This window comes from Bufo bufo, chromosome 2 (genome assembly GCF_905171765.1).
Source record: "Bufo bufo chromosome 2, aBufBuf1.1, whole genome shotgun sequence".
Taxonomy (NCBI): Eukaryota; Metazoa; Chordata; class Amphibia; order Anura; family Bufonidae; genus Bufo; species Bufo bufo.
Genome location: NC_053390.1, coordinates 577,831,974 through 577,857,737, shown reverse-complemented (window position 1 = coordinate 577,857,737; position 25,764 = coordinate 577,831,974). Strand labels below are relative to the sequence as shown.

General features: G+C 42.9%; 1 protein-coding gene across 4 annotated transcripts in view; it reads right to left on the bottom strand.

Annotated features, from left to right (window-relative positions):
• Positions 1–25,764, bottom strand: part of PPP3CA (protein phosphatase 3 catalytic subunit alpha) — a 242,511-nt gene that overhangs the window by 5,782 nt on the left and 210,965 nt on the right. For 2 of the 4 annotated variants that reach the window (XM_040418212.1, XM_040418214.1), the window contains exons 9-13: positions 25,108–25,233; positions 23,052–23,123; positions 20,577–20,603; positions 12,247–12,331; positions 10,214–10,311 (exon numbers count right to left, since the gene is read on the bottom strand). In XM_040418212.1, coding sequence (XP_040274146.1) covers positions 10,214–10,311; positions 12,247–12,331; positions 20,577–20,603; positions 23,052–23,123; positions 25,108–25,233 — 408 coding nt within the window. The remainder of the gene's footprint in view (positions 1–10,213; positions 10,312–12,246; positions 12,332–20,576; positions 20,604–23,051; positions 23,124–25,107; positions 25,234–25,764) is intronic. The other 2 variants (XM_040418213.1, XM_040418215.1) reach the window with 1 other exon arrangement.

Sequence of the window (25,764 nt, the reverse complement as noted above, 5' to 3'; positions counted from 1 at the left end):
CTGATTAACCTGTGTCTGGCTGTAAAACAACTGGCAGAAGCCTCTCCCCTCTGCTCTGTCTGTAGTAAAAAACAAAACTCCTTAAAGAGTAACTGTCGTTTCGGTTTAAAGAGTCTTCTTAGTAAAGCTCTAACAGCATTGCTAAGGAGTCTCTGTCTTCAGCATTTTACTGAGCGCTGAAGACGCCTGTGTGTAACAAGTCAGACAGCAGGGTGATGGGCAATAATAGGGCACATGTCCATAGTCCGGGACTGATGTAGTGATCAGGGGTGGCTTGGGCATCTTCAGCGCTCAGTTAAACACTGAACATTGATTCTCCTTAGCTGTTAAAGCTTTGCTAAGAAGACACTTTATACTCTGTTATCTAGAACAAAGAAACATTTTTACCTAATAAAGTACATTACAAAAATATTTAACATCCCTATCCTCTACAATATATTAAAAATAAACTGAAACGAGTTACACCTTAAGCTCAGCTCCTTAGTTCACCAGCTGAAAATGGAAGAGATCAGCATAATTTCTACAAGACTGTCAGAAGGATGTAGAAATTCCTGCACACTGGCAAATTGTGTGGACAAATTCCTCCATCCCACCACCCAAAGAGCTAAGGTTTGTGTTGTTTAGCAGGGTCCTTAAAAAAATGTATTTCCTGCCATGATATAATATGGGTCTGCAGGATTCTGCATTTTCTGTGTTAATTATATATATATTTTTTTTATACACATACATACATACATGTAAAGCATCTTGCTGCACTGCAGAGTAAGGCCTCATGCACACAACTGTAAGTATTTTGCAGACAGCAAACCATGGCTCCTTAAATTACAGATACCGACAGTGTGCATGCCACATTTTCCTAATAGAACTGCCTATTTGTGTCTGCAAAACAGCCAAGAATAGGACATGTTCTATAATTTGCGGAATGGCTGCTGACAGCAGACAGATGGCATCTGTGTGTTGACCGCATGTTTTGCAGACCCATAGAAATGAAAGGTTCCATGTGTGATCTGCAAAAAAAAGTGGATAGGACATGGACCATAAATATGGTCATGTGCAAGTAGACTAAAAAAGGAGATTCTTACTAGACGAGTCTAGCATAAGGCAGGAGCAGAGCCTCTGGATAGTGGTTTACATTACCATTTACCCCTATGTCCCTTGAAGAATTGCAATAAGTTGAAGTCACTAACATCAATCTAATGACATTAAGCTGCGACATGAATGCAATGCTATTTCTAGACTGAAACAATTAGCTATTCATGATTTATTAAAAAAGAGACATACCGTATATATAATAATCTGATTAACAGGAAAAACACCTAAAAGTATACTACATATAAAACAACCTCTAAACTTTCTTAAAAGCATGCATTCCAACATTAAAGAACATTTTTCTAAATGGATGATTAAACTGCACATATAAATTCAATTCTTGTATTCTCAGCAATGTATTTATATATATTTTATATATTCATATAAATGTGTCTTATTTGCAATCTAAAAAACCCTATAAGAGACCCATCATACTATTAATTAGGATGTCCATTTTTGAACAATTGCCAGCTCTACTTTTCAGTGGGGAGCACAAAGCTGCATGCCATACTCAAGGAGAAACACTAAAATGGATTTGCAGAAGAGCAACATTATATTTGGTTCACAGGCATTTACCTGTTACGCCCCCTTAAAATTGGTCTGCATCTAATTCAGATCTTTTGCAGATCAGATGCGGACCCATTCATTTCAATGAATGTATGTCTGTAATGTATGTCTGTTCTGCGGCACAGCAAAAAAGATAGAATACATCCTGTTCTAGTTTGTTTTGCTGACAAGAATGGGACATTTCTAGAGGAGTTTGAAAAAAAATTGTGGCATGCACACGGCCAAGATCCATGTTTTGTGGATCCCAGATTTGAGTACCGCAGAATGGATATGGTTGTGTGCATGAGGCCTAATCCTAACTGTGGGAATAAACAATAAATCAAATCAAACTGTGTAACAGAGCTGCGGTCACACAGTGAGGAACAGAAGTATTTGAACACCCTGCGATTTTGCAAGTTCTCCCACTTAGAAATCATGGAGGGGTCTGAAATTCACATTGCAGGTGCATTCCCACTGACAGACAGATTGAAAAAAAAAAAAAACTCAGGAAATTACATTGTATGATTTTTAAAGAATGTATTTGTCTTGCACTGCTGAACATAAGTATTTGAACACCTGAAAAACAGCAAGATTTCTGGCTCTCAAAGACCTGTTAATGTGCCTTTAAAAAGTCCATCTGTACTCTACTCATTAATCTAACTTCGTAGCACCTGTATAAGCTCTTTAAAGACACCTGTCCACCCCACAGTCAGTCAGACGCTAACTACTACCATGGGCAAGACCAAAGAAATGTCAAAAGACACCATCTCCACAAGGCTGGAAAGGGCTACAGGGCAATTGCCAAGCAGCTTGGTGAAAATAGATCAACTGTTGGAGCAATTGTTAGAAAATGGAAAAGGCTAAAGACGGCTATCAGTCTACCTCGGACTGGGGCTCCATGCAAGATCTCACCTCGTGGGGTATCACTGATAAGAAAGGTGAGGAATCAGCCCAGAACTATAAGGGAGGAGCCGGTCAATGACATGAAGAGAGCTGGGACCACAGTTTCAAAGGTCACTCTCGGTAGAACACTACACAGTCATGGTTTCAAATCATGCATTGCACGGGAGGTTCCCCTGCTCAAGTTATCACATGTCCAGGCCCGTCTGAAGTTTGTCAATGACCATCTGGATGATCCAGAGGAGGCATGGGAGAAATTCATGTGGTCAGATGAGACCAAAGTAGAACTTTTTGGTCTAAAATTCACTCGTCGTGTTTGGAGGTAAAAGGAGGATGAGTTTCATCCCAAGAACTACATCCCTACTGTGAACCATGGTATCATCATGCTTTGGGGGTGCTTTTCTGCAAAGGACAACTGCACTGTATTAAGGAGAGGATGAATGGAGCCATTTATTGTGAGATTTTGAGCAACAACCTCCTTCCCTCAGTCAGAGCATTGAAGATGGGTTGTGGCTGGGTCTTCCAACATGACAACGACCCGAAGCACACAGCCAGGATAACCAAGGAGTAGCTCCGTTAGAATAATATCAAGGTTCTGGAGTGGCCTAGCCAGTCTCCAGACCTAAATCCAATAGAACATCTTTGGAGGGAGCTGAAACTCTGTGTTGCTCAGCGACAGCCCCGAAACCTGACAGATCTAGAGATCTGTGTGGAGGAGTGGGCCAAAATCCCTGTTGCAGTGTGTGAAAACCTGGTCAAGAACTACAGGAAACATTTGACCTCTGTAATTGCAAACAAATGCTTCTGTACCAAATATTAACACTGATTTTCTCAGGTGTTCAAATACTTATGATCAGCAGTGCAAGACAAATAAATTCTTTAAAAATCATACAATGTGATTTCCTGAATTTCAGACCCCTCCACGATTTCTAAGTGGGAGAACTTGCAAAATCGCAGGGTGTTCAAATACTTCTGTTCCCCACTGTATGTTCGAACCTGGCCAAGGACAACATCAGCATGGTGTTTGTGAGTTCTCCCCATGGGTTTCCTCCCACAGTCTAAAGTCATACTGATAAGAAACTTAGATTGTGCACCCCACTGGGGAAAGAGTGATGATAATGTCTGTAAAGCGCTGCAGAATATGTCAGTGCTATGTAAGTGACTAAAATAAATAAAAGGTGAGAGCAAAGGTGGCCTAAAATGTGATGTAAACAGCACAGCTTAGCATTTAACAAACCTGCTGACCATGATGCAGTACATTAGCTTTGAAACTAATGAGGCAAAATATTCAAGACATTTTTGCATAAAACTGCATGTTGTATATTTCAGCCATTACATAGTTAAACAGGTTTAAAAAGAAGGCACATGGTCCATCAAGTTCAACCTTTCTTAGATCAATTATACAAAACTGTTAGATTAATTAAAACCCTCAATGATGTGTCATATTAGATAATATTTATTTATATAGCGCCACCATATTCCAAAGTGCTTTACAAATTCAGAGGGTTCATGTACGTACAAAACAAAAGACATCACAAAGTAACTTGCTAATATAAAACTAAGACACCAGGAGTGAGGGCACTGCTCGCAAGAGCTTACAATCTATGAGGAAATGGGGGTGACAAAAAAGGTAGTTGATTGTGATATGTGGTAGTCAAGCCATTATTATACTGAAAGAAGTCGTGTAGGCCGATCTGTGTCAGGTGTGGGACTGTTAGAAGATCAAGTTCAGGCCTGTTGGTTGGTGGGGGAGGGGTTACTCGGTGAACAGTGATTTTAAGGCACGTTTGAAGGTAGAGAAGTTGGGAATTGACCTGTTATTCCTGAACAGAGGATTCCAGAGAGTAGGTGCCGCTTGAGAAAAGTCTTGAAGATGGCAGTGAGAAGTACAAATTATGGAGGATTTTAATCTTCGGTCACTAACAGAACAGAGAGCACGAGTAGGGTGGTAGACGGTAATGAGGGAGGAGATGTATGGAGGTGTAGCAATGTGGAGAGCTTTGTGGGTGAGAACGTTATTTTGTGGTGGCTGGGCAACCAGTGAATTGACTGGCACAGGCTAGTAGCATCAGTATAGCAGGTGGATAAATAGATGAGCCTGGCTTCAGCATTTAGGACAGACTGAAAAGGGGAACAGTTTAGTGAGAGGGAGACTGATTAGTAATGAATTACAGTAGTCAATATGAGAATAAAATCAACAAGAGTTTTTGCCGTTTCCACCGTAAGAAAAGGGCAGATTCTGGAGATATTCTTGAGATGCAGATGAAAGATCTGAGTCAAACAGATGATAGTGCCGCAGACCAAAATTGAAATATCACGTTTAGGTGGGTTATTAGATGGTGGGGATAGACAAAAAGTACAGTTTTTGAGAGGTTCAGTTTTAGATACAGAGAGGACATGATGTTAGAGACAGCTGCCAGACAATTACTGGTGTTTTGGATTAAAACAGGGGTGATGTCAGGGGATGAAGTGTATATAGTTGGGTGTCGACAGTAGAGATGGTACTAAAAGCCAGATCTACTGATAGTCTGTCCGATGGGTGCTGTGTAGAGGACCTAGGACTAGGGCTGCAGCTATCGATTATTTTAGCAATCAAGTATTCTATCGATTATTCCAACGATTATACTCTAAGAAAAAAAAAGAATTAAAAGAACATTTTCCTTTATAAAAACTCATCAGCCCGCCACTCCTCATGCCATAATCAGTGCCATCAACTCCCCACAGTGCCATCAGCCCCCCATGTCTTCAGTCCTCTGTGCCATCAGCACCCCATGTCTTCATTCCTCTGTGCCATCAGCTCCCCTCTGTGCCATCATGCCCCCCACTGCCATCAGCCCCTCCGTGCCATCATGCCCCCCACTGCCATCAGCCCCTCCATGCCATCATGTCCCCCCGTGCCATCAGCCCCTCCATGCCATCATATCCCCCAGTGCGTTCAACCCCTCCATGCCATCATGATCCCCAGTACCATCAGCCCCTCCATGCCATCATGTCCCCCAGTGCCATCAGCCCCTCCATGCCATCATGTCCCCCAGTGCCATCAGCCCCTCCATGCCATCATGTCCCCCAGTGCCATCAGCCCCATCCATGCCATGTCCCCCAATGCCATCAGCCCCTCCATGCCATGTCCCCCAATGCCATCAGCCCCTCCATGCCATGTCCCCCAATGCCATCAGCCCCTCCATGCCATGTCCCCCAATGCCATCAGCCCCTCCATGCCATGTCCCCCAATGCCATCAGCCCCTCCATGCCATGTCCCCCAATGCCATCAGCCCCTCCATGCCATGTCCCCCAATGCCATCAGCCCCTCCATGCCATGTCCCCCACTCCCCCAGTGCCATCAGCCCCTCCATGCCATGTCCCTCACTGCCATCAGCCGCTCCATGTCAACATGTCCCCCACTCCCCCAGTGTCATCAGCCCCTCCATACCAGGTCCCCCACTGCCATCAGTCCCTCCATGCCATATCCCTCAGTGCCATCAGCCCCTCCATGCCATGTCCCTCAGTGCCATCAGCCCCCACCCCACGCCACGTCCCCCAGTGCCATCAGCCCCCACCCCACGTCCCTCAGTGCCATCAGCCCCCACCCTACGTCCCCCAGTGCCATCAGCCCATCCCCTGTAATACTTACCTTTCCTGGCTGGGTGCACGGCTGGCCAATATGAAGTCCGCAGGAGAAGGACTGCAGCGCCTTCTTCCCAAATGCACTGGGACCTGACGTCACACAGCGTCAGGCAGCGCACGCTGACTATGTGTGCACGGCAGGCCTAGGACAGTGCAGCGCGGTGCTGACGGGAGACCACGGAGCGGTGAGTGATAGGCTTCACTTCACTCACGCTCCGTGGTCACATGATCAAAACTAATCCTCAATGCAGGAAAACTGCATGAAGGATTTTTTGTGTTGATTACATCGAGTAATCGTTGCAGCCCTACCTAGGACTGAACCCTGAGGAAAGTCAACATCAAGAGGAAGAGGAGAAGAAGTAAAGCCAGCAAATGATACACTAAAGAAGCGGCCAAAGAGATAGGAAGAGAACCAGGAGAGAGCATTGCCCTTAAGGCCAATTAAGTGGAGCATGGTGAGGAGGAGTTTGTGGTCTACAGTATCAAAAGCTGCAGAGAGATCCAGAAGAATCAGTAAAGAATAATCGCCATTCCTTTTTGCTGTCCGGAGATAGTTAGACACTTTATTAAGGGCAGTTTCTGTAGAGTGGAGAGGGCAAAAGGCAGACTGTAAGGGGTCAAGAAGAGAGTTTGCAGAGAGAGTAGACGAGACATTCAAGGAGTTTAGAGATGAAGGGGAGGTTAGAAACAGGTCGGTAGTTAGCAGCACATGGAGGGGGTCAAGAGATGTTTTTTTTTTTTATTAGTGGGGTTATAACAGAATGTTTGAAAGAGGAAGGAAATATACAAGAAAGAAAGAAAGAAAGAAAGAAAGAAAGAAAGAGAGAGAGAGGTTAAATATTGTTGTGAGGTAAGTGATGATAGCTGGGGAGACGGGCTGAAGGAGGTGTGATGGAATAGGAACATTGCTCCAGGGAGTGAAGAAGAAATAAGCCTGGAGATTTCTTCATCTGTTATAGGGTCAAAATAGGGGAGAGAGCATGTGGAAGTGTGGGAGAGAGAAGGATTGAAATTGGTTGGGGACTGGGAGAGTATATCCTTCCGGATATTGACAATCTTATCTCTGAAGTAAGTGGTCATGTCATCAGCGCAGAGGTCAATGATGGATTCTGGAACTTTGGCACTTTTCATTCCCTTCTAATCCCTAAAGAGTCGTTTTGGGCTATTTGAGAGTGGGGAGATGAGAGAGGCGAAGTACTTCGGTTTGGCAATTTTGAGGGCCAAATTGTATGTTTTAAGCATAATTTTTTAAAGTAGGAAGTCTGCTGATATTCGCGATTTTCTTCATAAGTGTTCTGCACATCTGGAAGACCGTTGGAGAAAATCTGTTTCAGGTGTGTGCCAGGGTTGCCGTGTTCTTTATTGGGACGTTCGAATTAATATTGGAGCTGCTTCATCTAGGGTGGTTTTGAGGGTATGGTTGTAATGGTTGTCAGCCAGGTCTGGACTGAAGAGGGAAGAGATTGGGGCAAGAGCGAACTGTAGGGTGTCATTAATTTGCTGGCAGTTAATGGTGTATAGGTTTCTATAAGTGTGAAAAGTAGGACTGTCATGAGGAGAGGTCTGAATAGTAAATGAAAGAAGATTGTGGTCAGAAATAGGGAAGGATGAGTTACTAAAGTTTGAGACTAACCACTGACTGAAGAAGACTAGATCAAGTTTATTGTCCTGTTCGTGCGTGGCAGAGGAAGTTAGTTGTGATAGGCCAAGAGAGGAGGTATAGAAAGAAAGTAAGAGGCTGATGGGGAGATAGAATCATGATTAGGCATATTAAAATCACCTATAATAAGAGTTGGTGATTCAGAAGATAGGAAGTGAGGAAGCCAAGCGGCAAAGTGATCCAGGATTTGGTGGGGGGAGCCTGGGGGATGAGAGACAACTGCAACTCACAGTGGGAATGGGTGGAAGAGTATGATAGTATGGACTTCAAAAGAGTGGAATGTGAGAGAGGGTTCAGGAGGAATGATCTGAAATGTGCACTGTGGAAAAAGTAGTATGTCTACTCTTCTACCATGCCTGTCATCAGATCTGGGGGTGAAGTCCACCATAAAATAAGGCGGCAGAGAAAGCAGTGTCAGAATGTTGAAGCCAGATTTCTGTAAGGGCTAGCAAGTTCAGAGAGTGTGAGAGGAAGAAGGCATCGATTGTGGGGAGTTTGTTACAAACCAACCATGCATTCCAGAGTGCACAGTTAAAAGGGAATGGAGTAGATGTACAGTGAATATTAATAAGATTTTCGAGGTTTCTATGTGTGGCAGATGAGAAGCTGAAGTTGGCAATATAGAGGAAGGGCGAGGGTTTGGTGAAATATCCCCTGCAGCTAGTAGAAGGAGAACAAAAAGAGACAGCAATGATTTGTATGGGTGTTTTTTTATGCTGCACCAAGGAGGAAGATGGGCCAGGGTGATATATGAGGGTAAAATAGGCATGTGAACTGAACATAGGTGAGGGAAGTAGGGTGGGACTGATGTGGAGAGAAGGGACAGAGGGTGGAAGTTGTGGCTGATTTTGAAAGTAGACAGCTGTAACAATGAGAGCCGTAGCAAAAAACTGGTTGAAACAATACTGCAACATGCCTGTGTTGTGTTTACGTTTGTTTGAGTAGCATACATAGTATCCCTGTCTCCTGCCCTGTCTAACTGCCATGATTACCTGCCAGGTGCTTAGGCAATATGGCGCATTGGTAAGCATTCGGCCATTTTTTAAATGCTAACAGAGTATTTGCCATTACTATCTCTTGGGATACAACACTCCACAGTCTAACTACTCTAACTGTAAAGACTCCTTTCCTAAATTGATGTGCAAATCCCCTTTCCGCCACACGTAATGAATGTTCCCTGGTCCTTATATAGAACTTGTAATGAATAAATCATTTATTTATACATGTTAATAAGATCACCTCTAAGGCATCTTTGTTCCCCAAGTCCGATTTCTTAAGTCTCTCATTGTAAGTCCTGTATTACACCAACAGATTATCTAACCAATATCTGTCCAATTAGACTAATTGTTTGTGTGTATAACAAAAGATCTGTGTGTAATTGGCCATCTGACCCATGATTGGTCAGAAAATCTGTCAGATAATCTGTTGATGTTATACAGCCCTAAGAGAGGCCTTCCATTCCATTTAATAATCTGGTCACCCATCTCTGAACCCTTTCTAGTTCCCCTATATCAGGTATGGCCAACCTGCGGCTCTCCAGCTGTTTTAAAACTACAACTCCCACCATGCCCTTCTGTAGGCTGATAGCTGTTGGCTGTCCGGGCATGATGGGAGTTGTAGTTTTGCAACAGCTGGAGAGCCTCAGGTTGGCCCTATATCTTTTATTGTATGTTGAGCCCAAATCTGAATCGCATTTTCAAGATATTATATTGATAACACAGAACAGAAAACAAAATAAAAAATGGATGTTACTTTGAGCACCAGTTATGATCAGTTTGCAACAGTTTGTGTTACTTCCGTCAGAGGTCAGTTATTTTTTGACAGGAGAAAGAGTCCTGCATTCAGAACTTTTTCTCCAGTCAAAAAGAAATTATCTCTGATGGAAATGACACAAACTGATCATAACTAATGCCCCCAAAAAGACAGGTCAGTTATTTTTAGTGCAAACTGATGCTAACTGAGCACAACTGATACTCAAAATAAAGGATCCGTTTTTTTATTTTCTGGTCCTTCTGACGGATCAGAAGAACGGAAAGCTAAACAGTGATGTGAACCCAGCCTTAACATATTTGTACAAATACATTTGAATAAAAAAACTCATTATGTAAATAAGATGTTTAAATGAATACTAAAATTGGGTAAAACTTGAGACTGACAAAGATGTAGCTAAAAGTTTACGAGGCAAGGAAACATCTGAAGATATTAAATGTAAGGTAGGCATGCTTTCTTTGATCAAAGTACACTTGTAGCTCTTATTGTAGATCTTATTACAGTGATATCATTGCTGGTTAGTTTTAGGGTATGTAATCTATATTTAAACTGCTAAATGCATTCATTCTAGAATAAGAATGTGAGGGATGTCCTTCACCAGGGCGCACACTAAAATTCTCTTACCGCTTTGGAGTGATGGTTTGCCTCCAGACAGAACTCCACTAGGCAGCATCCCGGTGGGTGTCAAACCTTTCAGAGTCAGAACACTTTCACTCTCTTCTCTGTTCAAAGACAAACAAATCACATATATGTAAGTTATATTTCAGGGCTACCTATAGGTGTCACTAGAAAAATGGTAGTCTTCCTTTTGGAGGAGAGCTAATTAGCATATATTTTCCCATAAACTATACGCCAGCTGAACATGTAAACCCCAGGATGTTTAGGAGTCATATACAGTGCACACCCTTTAACCATTTTCAGATGGTACAGAAGCAGCACACTAACACAGTGATTATAAAAGAGGGCTTTGTCTTTGTCTTTTTGGAATAGCTTACATCCCCTAAAGAATAGGACAGTTTAAAGGTTACATTAAGAAAACACATATCCCATATCTTACCTAGACCTTGTCTGCCATGAATTGCAATGGCCTTTTTTTCAACAATGAGTTGATACTGTAGGGGAGTAAAGTGGCCCACAGCAACCAATCAGATTCCACATTTCTTTTTTTTTTTTTAGAGCTTCCTTGGAAAACGAAAGGGCCAATCTGATTGGTTGCTATGGGCAACTGAGCCACTTTTGATAAATCTGTGTGTGTGCGCACACAAATGGAAGAACCCAGCAATGGTTCTCATGTTATTTTCTGCCAAGGTAAATGCAACCAGTGAGCAGTCAAATACCTGCACAAAAACTTTGCTGATATAACCTCAAATAACCTCATTTCTTTTAAAAGGCAAACTTAATTTCCCTGTCTGGTTTCATCATTTTCCTAAAGATCAGCGCGTTCCACAGGCCAGAAAATCCACCAAGGAACAGTTTTTTTTTCAAATCAATGACAAATACCGCTAATTAGACATTTTGTCTACGATGTGCTGGAACAAGCTAATGCTGCGTCTGGAGTCAGTTTATTAGCAGCCATCTAGGTAGTGTTGTATTTGTAAGTGCCGATACCCAGCAGTTTACACCTGTGAAGGCTGGACCCCTGATCTTGGCTCTGCTCCCAGAATAAACTGGAACATAATCCCAAGCAAGACCAAGGACCTACAATAATTACTTGAAAGCACAGCAAGGGAGGCTTGGAGGAAAGTGACAGATAGTCTCTCCATGACTTCAAAGTAAAATGCACAGGTTATGGCTTACAAGGTATCTACTGTGCTCAGGGTATCTGCACAGCTTGCTGCATAAACAACCCATATGGAGCCAAGTGTCAAACAGCGACAAACCCGATGGTAGAGAACATCGTAGGACAGGACGCATAACACCTGTGTCACCACTAGAATGTAATAGTGTACGCTACAGTGAATGGAGTCATGAAATATCAAAAAACTATTAAACTATTAGATTTTTTATAGAAAAGAGACCATTATAAAAAATCATTTAAATACCTATTGGAGGTGCTTTCTCACGTAGCATTTTGATGGAGTTCTTTATGCAGTTTTTGAAGTCAAAACTATACGTGGATTAGTATCTTTCCTAAGTAATTTGGCTTCAAAAACAACATCAAACAGCACGAGGGTACTTTATCTGATGAAGGTCCCTATGAGGGACTCACACTTCGAGTAGCTAAAGCAGAGAGTGGCCAAAAAGAACAGCATGTCCGTGCATTATTTAGAGAGCACACTGATTTCAATGGGCACCATACAGTAAAATGCTTTATGTCTCCTGTAGTAGGCTAGGTAAGCGTAGAGTAGAGCGCTCAGTTATCTCTGACAGTCTACAGACTCTTGACCACTGCTACATTCAGAAAGGGAGACACGGGACCCCTGTTATTATGGGAGTCCCATCCACTAGACCTAAACTGATCTGCCTCTATTCACTTTTACCATGGATAGGGGTAAAGTTAAAAACTTGGCACAAAGTCTACATTTTCTAGAAAAAAGTTACAGCTCTTTGCAATACAAAAAGTAAGGGAAAAGTTACCCCTATCCCAAACAGTTTCTGTGCACTGGTAAAAGAAGGAAGGAAGAAAATAAAGGAGGCACGAAGACAGGATTTCCAACCTTAGTACGCTGAACACTCTTGCCATTTTCCCAATAGCGCGAATCTTGTTTCTAATTACTTCCTTACGAGCTGCAGCTGTTGCTCCTGTAATTAATACAAAATGTCAATCATACAGTTTCACATGCACTTGAGAGTATACATTGTACTGTCCATACGTACGGCTGTAGATACAGTGCAGGAGGAAACAAGATAACTACACAGCTACGAAGAGAATGATTAAGATGCTGATGATGGCTCATCACCTAGGCCAAGGTTAAAAGCTGTAGCTGTGGCATGCAATCAAAATCCTGACCACCCTAAGGTAATAGCTCACTTCTACCCTCAGAGTCATGTGGCCATTGACTTCTGTGGGTGGGCAGGGTTTTGGTTGCATGCGGCAGCTGCAGAATGTCAACCCAGAGCAAGGACGTTGGGACATACAAAATGAGGCGTGCGTGTATCTATAGTACTGTAAGAATCACACATTAAAAAAGGACAATCATGTATCAAGCTGGCACACATAACAGAATACAGCTGTGTGGCTAATTGAAAGGTAGCCTTGGCCTCCATTTCTAGCAAGGTACCTTTAATTGGGATCTCAAATGAGTTTAGTTTTCAATATAATGCCAACATCAAAAAGTTCAGTGATGAAAAGACATCTTCAAGGAGCTTCTCTTTTATTGAAGAAGCAACTCCAAAATCACAGACATGACAAGACACTTTAAGTCATTAAGAAACACCATAAGAAAGAAGTCCAAGACACTTTAAAGTGAAGCGCTACCGTTCCATAACACGGTCGATATAATCAGCAAAGGTAAAATCGATCATCCCTGTAATATATCTTTATTACCAGATTTATTATTTATTTCATCTCATTTAGTTCTTACTTTACTCTGTAGTGGTGAGAAAAAAATCTGTTGCTACTTCAAAACCTTTCACAAGTATGTTAACTGTTTCCGATGGATATTAGTAATGTTTTATGGCATATTATAGGTTGAGTCAATACCCAGGGCTGCCTGACTCATTGAAAGAACATGTCTATAAGAGCTCATACACACGAACGTAGGGGATCTATGCCCGTGCTGTGGACTGCAAACAGTGGTCCGCAATGCATAGGCACTGGCCATGTGCACTCCGTGCTGGACTCATTGACTTGAATGGGTTTGCGATCCACAAGATACGGCCAAAGGTAGGACATGTCCTATTTTTTGCATGGAGTACCCCCGGACCCGAAAGCCCACGGAAGCGCTTTGTAGTGTTTCTGTGGGCTTCCAATCCATGCCTCCGCTCTACAAAAGATAGGAGATGTCCTATCTTTGGCTGTATCTTGCGGATCGCGGACCCATTCAAGTCCATAAGTCCACATCCGCAGCATGGAGTGCACTCGGCCAGTGCCCGTATATTGTGGACCTGCCGTTTGCAGTCTGCAGTACTTGCACGGAACCCTTATGCTTGTGTGCATAAGCCCTGACATATATGACTAGCTTATGAATGTTTTCACAAACAGGGATGGAGAAGGTATTACACAGTGTGTAGACAAACCCACAGCCCATTCACAGTGGTAGACCATCATGTACTTACAGATGGGGGGCCGGGGAGAGCAGGACAAACATAACTTTTGTGAACAATGATTTTGCCCACACTGCTCCTATAAGTGCACTGGAGGCGGTGCTTCACTGTCCCGTGTTCTCTGCATTGAGCCGATTCACAGACCCTCCCTTCTGTGTGACAACTGTCCTGATTGGATGCTACAGTTTCTACTTAGAGCAGAGAAGAGGGGCTGTGAAGCAGATCAATGCACAGAGCACTTCACAGTAAAGCACCACCTACTGGGCACTTGCAGGAATCTGGCAGAATAAAAGTTCATATTCACAGTACTCCTGAATCCACAACAGGTATGCTTGTCCTGCTCACCCCAGCCCCAACCTAGAGCTGTCAGCAGTTTTGAATGGTCAAAACTAAGGACACACTCACTTTAATGGGAATCTGTCACTAGTTTTATGATGACTTGTTGGAACCGAAGCAGAGTTCAGTTTCAAGTTTTAAAGTGGTTTGCCACTATAAAAATCAACTACCGAAGTTATTCAACAAAGTCACGCGTGACTTCATGAATAACTAACTTTGGCTCACCGGAGCCCATACATTTTAATACTGTACAAAGACGAATCTCCATACAGTATTATTCCGAAGTTTTGAACAAAGTGACTTCGGATGAAGAATCCGACGCTCGCTTCGCTCAACACTAGGTGCAGCCAATAGCAGGCTGTGACTTCCTCCCCTAGTGTCACGGGTTACGTCACATGTGATGCAAGGGGGTTGGTCACCGTCGTGGCCTGCTATTGGTCGTCCAAGAATAAGGATTGTGGCTTGTTTTTTTGTTTTAGTTTTTCACTCCCTTCGTCCTGGATCTATAGATTTTTTATTCTTTCGTTCACAGAGCTGTATGAGAGCTTGTTTTATGTACAGTACTTAAGTTGTACTTTCTAATGGCACCATTTTATATGGCATACAAAGCAGAGGGAAGCTGGAAAAAATTCCAAACGTGGTAGAATTGGAAAAAAAAAAACGCCGCTATTCTGCCACTGTTTTAAGGGTTTTGTTACTACAGAGTTCACTATGCAGTTAAACTGACAACTTTATTCTGCGGGTCAGTATGATTACAGCAATACGAATTTATACAGTTTTTGTGTTTTAATACGTAAAAAAATATAAACTTTTTTATACTTATGTATACAAAGCTGTGTGAGGAATAACTTGTTGCGGGGTCACCTGTAGCTTTTATTGATACCATTTTGTAGTGTGCATGACTTTTTGAACAGTTTTGTATTGTCTTTTTTGGGAGATGAAGTGAGGAAAAAAAGGCAAATCGGCCATTTTGATTTTCTTCCGTTACAATGTTCACCATACAGGATAAATACGTTTATGTTTTAATAGTTTGCCCATTTTAGGATGTGGCAATGCCAATGATTTTTAATTTTGTTGTTTATAAAAAAATATATTATGGGGATTAGAATTTTTTTTTACACTTTTATATGTGATCATCTGATTGCTTCTTACATAAACTGCAATGATTTAACATTGCAGTCTATGGGAGATTCACTGTGTTCTTACGGACTGTGGCAGGCATTGGAGCCTTCAAAAGACCCGATGCTGCCACAGCCACAGAATGGTTCCCTCGATCTCGGCGCAGAGGAGCCGTTTGGGTCTCAGAAGTGCAGCGTTATTGGGGTTTCACGGCTCTGATACCATGGTCAAAGTAAAAAGTTCATAAAGCGCTCCAATGTAAACTGAATAGAGGGTTGATGTACACCTATAGTGGATGTGAGTCCCTGTCACCTCTATAGACCAGATCCAAATGGTAGAAAAGGCAGATGCAATGTTTTTGCTGAATCCCAGCCTTGAAAACTGGATTGTATGGATTTTACTGCTTTAGGCCTAATGTACACGGCCGTTGTGGGTCCGTTCCGTGCATTTGCGGTCCTCAATGCACGGGCAACGTCTGTGCAGCGGCCGGGATGGATCGAGACCCATTCAACTTGAATGGGTCCATGATTCGTCCACACCGCAAAAAAATAGAACAAGTTCAATTTTTTTGCGGTGTGGAGGCACGGACAGAAATACCACGAAAGCACTCTGTAGTGCTTCCGTGAGGTTCCAATCCGTGCTTCTGTTCCGCATCTCCGTGATTGCGGACCCATTCAATGGGTCCGCATTCGTGACGCGGAGTGCACACGGGCCGGTGCCTGTGTATTGCGGACCCTCCATATGTGGGCCGCAATAGGGCCACGGGCACACAACGTTCGTGTGCAAGAGGCCTTACTCAGAGACGAGTGCTACATTATCTTCCATTTGCAGATGCCATAGTCAACCACGGCATCTGAGGTTACATGTCCATAATCAGCAGGCACCCAGCGGCTACAGCTATTGCTCAGCTTCTGAGTAGGCACCATGTTTAAACCCCAGTTAAAGAGTAACTTGTTTCATTTTTTTTTAATTTTATTTTTATAAATGAATTAGTACAGGGACTATAAGAAATTTTGTAATGTATCTTATCAGAGCAAGATGTGTACTTCTCCTCTTATCAATCTCCTCTCTTGCTCCATTCTCTTCACTAACTCTCAATTCACAGCTGCCTACTCACAGATAGATCCAATTAAAGAGGAACTATTTCTCCCTGGCTGTGACGCTCTCCGCTGTGATTGGACCGCGCTACAGCCAGGGAGAAGGAGATGCCCATTGAGAAACAGGGCAGTCTCCTCCTCCCCGTACTGATGCTATTAATTAGCACACCAGGCGGGAGAAGTGAACAGGGGCACAGCGGGCGAACAGAGCGGCGCCCTGAAAAAATAGTAAGCGATCTTACATCCATGGACTATGCCCTACATAACCTGCTACTTATTTCATAATGTCTGCACCAATGAAAGGTCCTCTTTAAGTCTATATAGTGGAGAGGGTAGAGGAGAAGAAGGGAGGGGCTGCTGGAGACAGGCACAGACAGAAAGACTGATAAAGAGGCTGCTGCTGATTTGTAAGTGATTTAATGTTTAAAGGGGTTGGCCACCATACGCATAAAAAAAAAAAAAAAAAAAAACACAGATGGCCCCAAATAATAACTAAAGCCAAGAGGTATAATGAGAGATATACTGTGTATGTATAATATTTCTAATGTGTTCAGCAAAGTATGCTCCCATAGATGAGAGGCTGTGTGGGCGGAGCAACTGCAAAGTGAAAGTAAAAATCCCAGCATGCATCTTCAGAGGAGTGGTCACATGACATCCCTGGCCAACTGCTATACCATAGTAACAACAGCACCTCAGGTGTCATTTCATCGCAGCCAAGTCATCATAAATGGTTTTTAGACGCCATGTCCCATTTGAAGCGCCAAAGCACCATACAGTAGAAGCTCCAAAAACTGACCTCATTTTGGAAACTATGGGATAAGGTGACAGTTTTATTGATACTATTCTGGGTTACATACGATTTTTAATCGCTCTATATTTCGTTTTTTGTTAGGCAAGGTTACCAAAAATGGCCGTTCTGGCACAGTTATTATTTTTTGTTTTTTACAACGTTCATCTGACAGGTTAGATCATGTGCTATTTTTATAGAGCAGGTTGTTATGGATAGGATGATATCAAATTTGTCTACTTTGTTTGTTTGTTTCACTTTTACATAAAGCATTTGGAAAAGAAAATCATGTTTTTGTGTCTCCATTTTCTGAAAGATATTTTTTTCCGTTTTTGGGCGATTGTCTGATGTAGGGGCTAATTTTTTGCAGGATGAGGTGAAGGTTTGACTGGTACCATTTTGGGGTACGTATGACTTTTTTGATAAATTTTAATACCTTTTTTTGGGAAGTGAGGTGGGCAAAATTTCAATTTCATCAGTTTTTTTTTTTTTTTTATGGCGTTCACCGTGTGGTGAAAGTAACATGATCCTTTTATAGATCAGGTCGTTAGAGACGCGATGATACCAAACATGTGTAGTTAATTTTTATTTTTTTATCAATTATAAATGTGTGGCTATGAGAAGAAATGTAATTAAATTTTTAACTTTTTCTTCCACTTTTTTTTAAACTTTTTTTTACGCAGACCCACTTGGTTCTTGAAGATCCAGTGGGTCTGATGGTTTACAATACACTGCAGTACACTGTCACTCACAGTAAGGCCTCATGCACAAACACAGATGGCGTCCGTGTGCGTTCCGCAATTTGCAGAACGGCACGGACAGCCTTTAATATAACTGTCTATTCTTGTCCGCAAAGCGCGGACAAGAATAGGACATGTTATATTTTTTTGCGGACCAAGGAACGGAGCAACGGATGCGGTCAGCACACGGAGTGCTGTCCGCATCTTTTGCGGCCCCACTGAAGTGAATGGGTCCGCATCCGAGCCGCCAAAACTGCGGCTTGGATGCGGACCAAAACAACGGCCGTGTGCATGGGGCCTAAGCCCGATCAGGCTCCTGCCTTTAGCAGGAGCCTGATCAGCTATACCAAGGCATGCCGGATGCCTGGGAAAGTGTCTGGTTGCCATGGTAACCATCGGGACTCTGCCTCTACCCTCCCTCTGTTAACCCATCAAGCATCGGGCCTCTGCCACAGCACAGCAGCAGCCCGATGGGAGAGGGAGGGAGCTCCCTCCATCTCTTAACCCCTTCCATACAGCGGTCTCTATAGACCGCTGCATGGAAGGGGTAAAACGGCAGACATCGGTGCCAACAACGATGTCAGCCGTTTCAAGCAGAGTGTGAGCTGTATATTATAGCTGACACTCTGCTAACCGCTCGGCCATCCTGAAACAGATCGGGGTGGGAGGGGGTCGGAAGGGGGATCATCAGCGCTGACGCCGGAAATCCTAAAATTAGGGGGGCACAATGGGGGGTAGAGCCCACAGTGTAAGGGGGGGGGGGAGAATATTATATATACATACATTTTAGAAGGTTCTGATCCCCACAGACTAGCCAATCAGAGCGATTGGCCCGGGACCGCCCTCACTGTAGCCAGGAGATCAGACGTGCTCTTACTAGGCTCCCTGCTCCAAACTCTGACAGGAATAAGCTGTTTGTACTGACAGAACAAGCAGCCGATTCCTGTCAGAGACTGAACAGGGAGCGCGCAAGTGGCAGGGGCATACTGGACATGCGCTGCTCTTAGGCAGATTAGTAAAAGCAGCGCATGTGCAGTTACAATAAAGGCATGGACGAGCTTTCTCCAAAGCTCCTCCATGTTGCGTGCAGCCATGGACGAACTGGCTGCACGGCAGAGCGGGGCTCAGCTTACTATAAAAAGATTAGCAGACGGATTTTTTAAATCAAGTATATTTGGAAACTCATTTTTACCCTGCCTCCAACAATGTTGTGTAAAGTACTTACCGTATATAGTGGCCAACCCCTTTAACTTCACTTTTGGCTTTACATCTAAACTGTTTAAATCTGCTGTATAATATCCATTACTGCTGCTCCTTCTGAGGTTGTGCTACAGAGAGTTAGAAAGCAGAATCCCCTATTTCTCCATGTACTGTGTATGGGCAGACAACATTTGAGCTAGTTTCCACCCACATACCATCAGACACTGGGGGCATAAATGTCAAAGATGGGAATACCCCTTTAAGTTCCAGAGAACCACTTTAAGTGGATCAAAAATATTATCTGTTCACTAGATCATTTCCTATAGCAACGATTACTCAATAGTAGCGCAAAGGGGCCAATATTTCATTGGGGATATAAAGTGTAATAACTGAGCCCCATTTGTTGACACTGAAATATACAGAATTTCACCATACACTTGGAAAGGTTACATAATACTGAAAATCATGCTTTAAAGGGGTTTTGCCATCACATACAATGGGGGCATATCGCTAGGATATGCCCCCATTGTCAGATAGGTGCAGGTCCCACCCCTGGGACCCGCACCTACAAGAGAACGGAGCAGGGAAATGAATGGAGGGCGCACTGCGCATGCGCAGCCGCCCTCTATTCATTTCAATGGGGCCGCCGAAAATAGTCGAGCACTGGCTAGGCTATTTCTGTCTGTCCCATAGAAATGAATGGGAGCAGGGGCTGCGCGCGCACGTGGTGCGCTCCCATTCACTTGTATGGGAGCAGCGGGAGTCCCCCAGCCACAGCTCTCCCCGCTCCGGTCTCCTTGTAGGTGAAAGACCCAGAGGTGGGACCCGCACCTATCAGACAATGGGGGCATATCCTAGCAATATGCCCCCATTGTATGTGATAGGAATACCCCTTTAATGTGTAGCCACAAATTTAAAGCATTAAAATAGAGGATGCTGGTGTAAAGTTGGCCTGAAATTTTGTATGGCAACAATCTGCGGTAGCGAACCTGTGAAAACCCACAGCACACACACAAAACCTAATGACAGAATTTAAAAATGTATTAAAACTACACAAGACACCTTTAGAATATAAAATGTTAAAGGGGTTGTCCAGCTCAGGATAGGCCATGAATAGCTGATCGGCAGGGGTCTGAAAACCTGCAACCTTGCCGATCAGCTGCACTCCGGATGATAGACCATCATTTAGTAAAGGCTGGGCAACCCCTTTAACTACCTGTACAGGGCTGAACACATTAGTAAAAGCAAAACAACCAAATGCAAAAAACTGTATTTTAGTATAACTGGAAAATAAGCCGGTACATGAGATTATCAGAAGCTTTGGTTCCTGAAAGTCACACACAAAAAGTAATGTAAGCCAATAGACCAAGACCTGAACTAAGCAAAGCAGTTCTGACTGTACACGGTGGTGGATTGGATTTCTCTGCATGCCTAAGATAAAAAGTAAAAAAGCAGCAGTCTGACGCATGTGCCCACACTGTCCACTCTGCACCACATAATACCTTTTTTCTGTGCATAAATAAGATGGTCTTCTTATGAAAATCCAGGGGCAAACACATAAAGAACAAATAAAGTTTGAAGGATGGAAAAAGAAAAAGGAGAGTGTGAAAGGACTACTAAAGAGAAAGATGGCTGTAAAATAAAAGCAAAGAAACATTAGAAAAAAAACCTAAGAATGAAGCTCTGAGAAGGGACTGAACCCACACAACAGGTGAGAGGGTTAGGTAATGAAGAGCGTTTGACATGCCATTAGCAGATCTTCCCGACAGACAAAGGAGTGATGACAGTCAATCATTCAGGTCATTTTCAGTCTGAAGTCGTCGGTAAATGCCATCATATTATCCGAAGGGATTCAGTCTTGCATTACCCACGTCAGCAAGAAAAACAGTGGGAAGATAACATCCAGTTGACGGTTTGATGAGACTTTTATACAGTATAGCAGACAGCAGTAATGTACATGCACCCAAGCTGGTCAAATATTGGACTAACGCTTATACGATCCCATTATTCCCGCCTAAATCTCTACAAGAAATGCTAAGCCTTGTCACTTAACTGGTCACACACCTTAGATCTAGTGCATATGGGACCCCCAACTGCAGATGTCAGGGGAGCTATGGAAAGGGCAGTTGGATTTCCGCTGGCCAATCGGGTTGTTTGTAGGGATATGTCAGACAGCGTCATTTTCCCCTATATCCGTTGAGAACACATGCATGTTTCGGCAGAGCCAAGCCTGCATGTGTATGGGTGGGCTGGGCGACAACTGTCCAATGTTTATAGGAAGCCTAGTCTGGAGGCTAGGACACGGCATATGCCCAGAATGTTCACTCCTTTAGAAACTCCTCTTTATTCCGGCTATAAATATAGAAAATGACCGTGCTGATCGCTTATAATTATATTTTCCTATTCACAATGAGAACATACCTTCTGAAAAATGTAACAAAGCTAGAAACTCGGTGAAATGCACACATATATTCCATTATATGCACACTATTGTGGTCATTTATCAAACTGGTGTAAAGTAGAGCTTAGTTGTCCATAGCAACCAATCAGATTCCACCTTTCATTTTTCAAAGGAGCTGTGAGAAATTGAAGTTGGAATCTGAGTGGTTGTTATTGGCAACTAAGTCAGTTCTACTTTACATCAGTTTGATAAATGACCCCCTATGTGGTTTGCTGTATTGAAGTGGGGCTAAAGTGGAGAGGGGCAGAGGTGAAGCAGTGAGAGGTGGGGGTAAAACGGAAAGAAACGGCGGAAAGTGGAGAGAAGTGAGGGGGAATAGAGGAATACATGAATACAGTGAACTCATAATTATAAGTCCACTGTATTATTTGATAACTTCTATTATCCAAATGGTACAATAGGAAAGCCATAGGGATAGCATCCGCCGTTATATAGTGCCCTTAAATAGGGCAAGCTAAATATTCTGCAGAACCACCTTAAAAGTAACTTGCAGCTCATAGGGACATTTGTTATTACTGTGGGAAAGTAGCAGGCAGTTTTAATGTGGCAGGGCTCTGTTACAGAACAATGAACATCACGGTAAGGGTGGGGTTGTGGAATGGGGACGTGACTCAGTGGCTGACAGACCTTCCCGGCAAGCACATTCTACAGCTATGACAGGATTAGTAGGATTTAGTAGCAGTTGGTTAGGAGGTATCATTGTACAAAACCACACACTGGTTGAAAAAAAGTGATGAAAGCACAACAGACAGTAATAAAGTAACATTGCGGCTTATGTTCTTAGTCATTTCATTTTAATTTGCATAACAAGAAAACCAGCCAAAGGTTATCACAGCACCAGACCAAATTCTTCCGAGTTATGCAAGGGAAAACCACATCAAAAAACCCACTTCACTTTCTCTTTGCGTGCCAAAAGGAGCAAATTAAAGTCTATGTACACCTTTGGGGGTAATTTTTTTATTTTTTATTAGTGCACTGTACTCATTATGAACTAAAAATATATTTTTTTCAATTATTCTTCATTAAAAAATATGGAGTTGTTTTCTCTGTACAGAGCTGAGATGCTCTACTAGCAGGATCTGAATTTTCCCTCTTTTTCCATCAGGCAGGGAGCTGCCAGACTCTTTATCTATACTCTCTGACCTTAAACACTCAAAGCTCAATCCTTATCTTACTGATAAGAATGTGGCTTAAATAAGTGTTTAGGATATCTTATTAATTTAGAGATAAGGGTTATTAGATGACCGGCACAAAGAAAAAGTACCAGTCACAAAGCTAGAAAAAACTGTTATCCTTTTGTCACAGAAAGGATCAATATTTTTTTTTAATAAAGATAAATTAAAAAAATATATTTTTAGCCCCAAATGAGTAAAATGCAAATCACAAAAATAAAATAAAATTATCCCCGAAGATGTACAAAGACTTTTAGTCTGCTCCACAAAAGATACAGATACATTTAGATTAAAAAGTACATTAAAAAGCAGAAATAGATGTCCGAATGTCCAACTGTACTTACCATCAGCATCTTCATCTGAGCAGAGTTCATCGTCAGAGCAAATGCTAAGTACATTTACAAGCATCTCTGTCACTGTGAAGAAAGCAGACATGGTTTCCTTAATGCACAAGCTTTCCAGCACAAATAACTGTCCATGTATACAAAAGCAGCTCATCATTATGAATATATCCGTTCTTTATCGAGACATATTATATCATTCCATAATCATTCAGTTAAGATTTAAAGGGAATTTTATATGTCAGATGACAGCATTCCTTAAAATGGTGTCCCACTACAAACAAGACATCTGTACAGCAGATAAGTGTCTGACTGGCAGGGGTCTGACCGCTAGAGCCCCGCCGATCACGAGAATGGGGACCCGGAGTTTCCTCATTTGAATGGCGTGGCAATCACACATGCGTGCTTCTACTCCATTCAACTTCATAGGATTGCCATAGATAGCGCATGACTATTTCTGGCAGTTGCATAAAGTTGAATGGAGTGTCAAAGCACATTTGTAGCAGTCTTTGGCCTATTTTTGTGATTGGTAGGGCCCCTCATGATCAGACACCTATCTGGTATCCTCACAATAGGGGAATAAGTGTTTGGAATGGGACAACCCCTTTAAATGAAGGTATAGGTGCAGTCGGTAAAACTCCTGATACAGACAGGCGTTTTGGATTCTGATCAGGAGGTTTCTAGAACCTCAATACAGAGCTTCCTTGGAAGAGTTACTAGTTTCACTGGAGCACATGCACTGATTGAAATGGACTTTTTATGCATCTTGAGATAGGATATCTTTCAAAGTCTTAGGCTAGGTCTACACGACGACATTTGTCACGCGACAGATAGGGCACAACTACAGTGCAACATTTGTCGTGCAACATTTGGTTGCACCAATGTCGCGCAACAATTTTTATAATGGCAGTCTATGGTGTCGCACTGCAACATGTGACATGCTGCGACTGCGTTGCGACAGTCGCAAAAAAATCCATCTAGAATGGATTTTTTGCGACTGTCGCATCGCAGTGCGACACCATATACTACCATTATAAAAATTGTCGCGCGACATTGGTGCGACAAAATGTTGCGCGACAAATGTCGTCGTGTATACCTAGCCTAAGGCCTCAGGTTATGAAGACACAGTGAATCTGTGAAAATGCACTTCGTAGCATGTTCTTCTCACTCCCTTACAAAGATTATCTCTTTTAAATGTCTTGCTCAGGATGAGTAAGCGGATCTCTAACGGAACAGCCTGCCAGAGTTCTGCCATTCATGGATGGCCTCCATTGCACGCAATGGTTTTTGTCTGGCTGAATGCCGTCGACCATGCCAGAAAATGGCCAGATCCCACTATAGTATATCTGGGAGTAAATGGCAGTATCTGGCAATGCTGGATCCGGTGAACTCCTGCAGGCTATTCTCTGCTGGAACAGCCTGCTGGATCAGCTTAAGGGCTCGTTCACACGACCGTTGTCCCTCCGTTGCCGTATTGAGGCCATTTGCGGATCCGCAATCACGGAACAGAACACTACGGAGCGCTTCCATGGGGTTCCGTTCCGCAAAAAGATAGAACTTGCTCTATCTTTTTGCGGAACGGACGAATGCAGACCCATTCAAGTTGAATGGGTCTGGATTCATCCCAGTGGCTGTACAGGGGTTGCCCGTGCATTGGGGACCGCAAATTGTGGTCCCCAATGCACGGAACGGCCCACCTACAGCCGTGGGAATGAGCCCTAACGGAGATGTAAACTTAGCCTTAGGGGCTCTATGTGACAAAGTACACGTTTAGTGGACCTAGACATATGCAGCTGACTGCTTCAGAGCTGTGCCTCCCTTCATTCTGGGGTATGAAGAGGTCACACCTCCACTAATCAACATAAAGAGGTGACATTGTGGTATGCCATCACTTTATGATATGGCAATACCCCTTTAACATGATTGAGACTGAACACCATACACCGTATCACCAGGAGCAGCACTGTCTAGGAACACAACAGCTGAAAGGCTGTATAAAATGGCCCTGCTCTTCTGTTTATACACTGTACATCATTAACATATTGATCTTTGGACAAACCTTTTTCGCCAACAAATGGTAAGGACCAAGTAAAGACGTCCATGAAATTTGGAAGCCAGTATGGATGAGGAGAACAGTTAAACTGTCTGATGTTCATGACGTTGTTCTCATACTTCAATACTGCAGCTGTAAGAAAATAGACACACAGAAAAATGACTCCGGTATGCAAGACATAGACGCTGATAATCATCCACAAGCTGCGAAATGCACACAGACATTGCTTCTCCAATTTGTTTTAGGTCATCTGTGGCAGGTGCAATATACAGGACCAATCATCTACTACAAACAGCCGCTGCATGCTGAACAGCCCAGCCAAGCTGGTCACCGAGACGCAAGTAAGATGAAATGTCAAAATTCAGCATGAACCTTCAGGAAAACTGCTCCAGCGTAACGTCTATTACAGAATAGAATGGCCTAAATGCTTACTTCTCCTCTACAGGCCGCAGGTAAGCTCAAGTCGGAGGGCTCAAAATAAATTATTACACTTAAGCTTGGGGTTTTAGTTTTTGAATAGTCTATGAAAATTGTGCTTCTGAATAATCTATGGAGAGCAAACTCTATTGGTTTTTCTGACTCCAATATATCAATTCTACATCGCATCAATTTACTGTAGTTTACCAATAATCAACCCTCCAGCAACATTGCCCTATTGTTCTC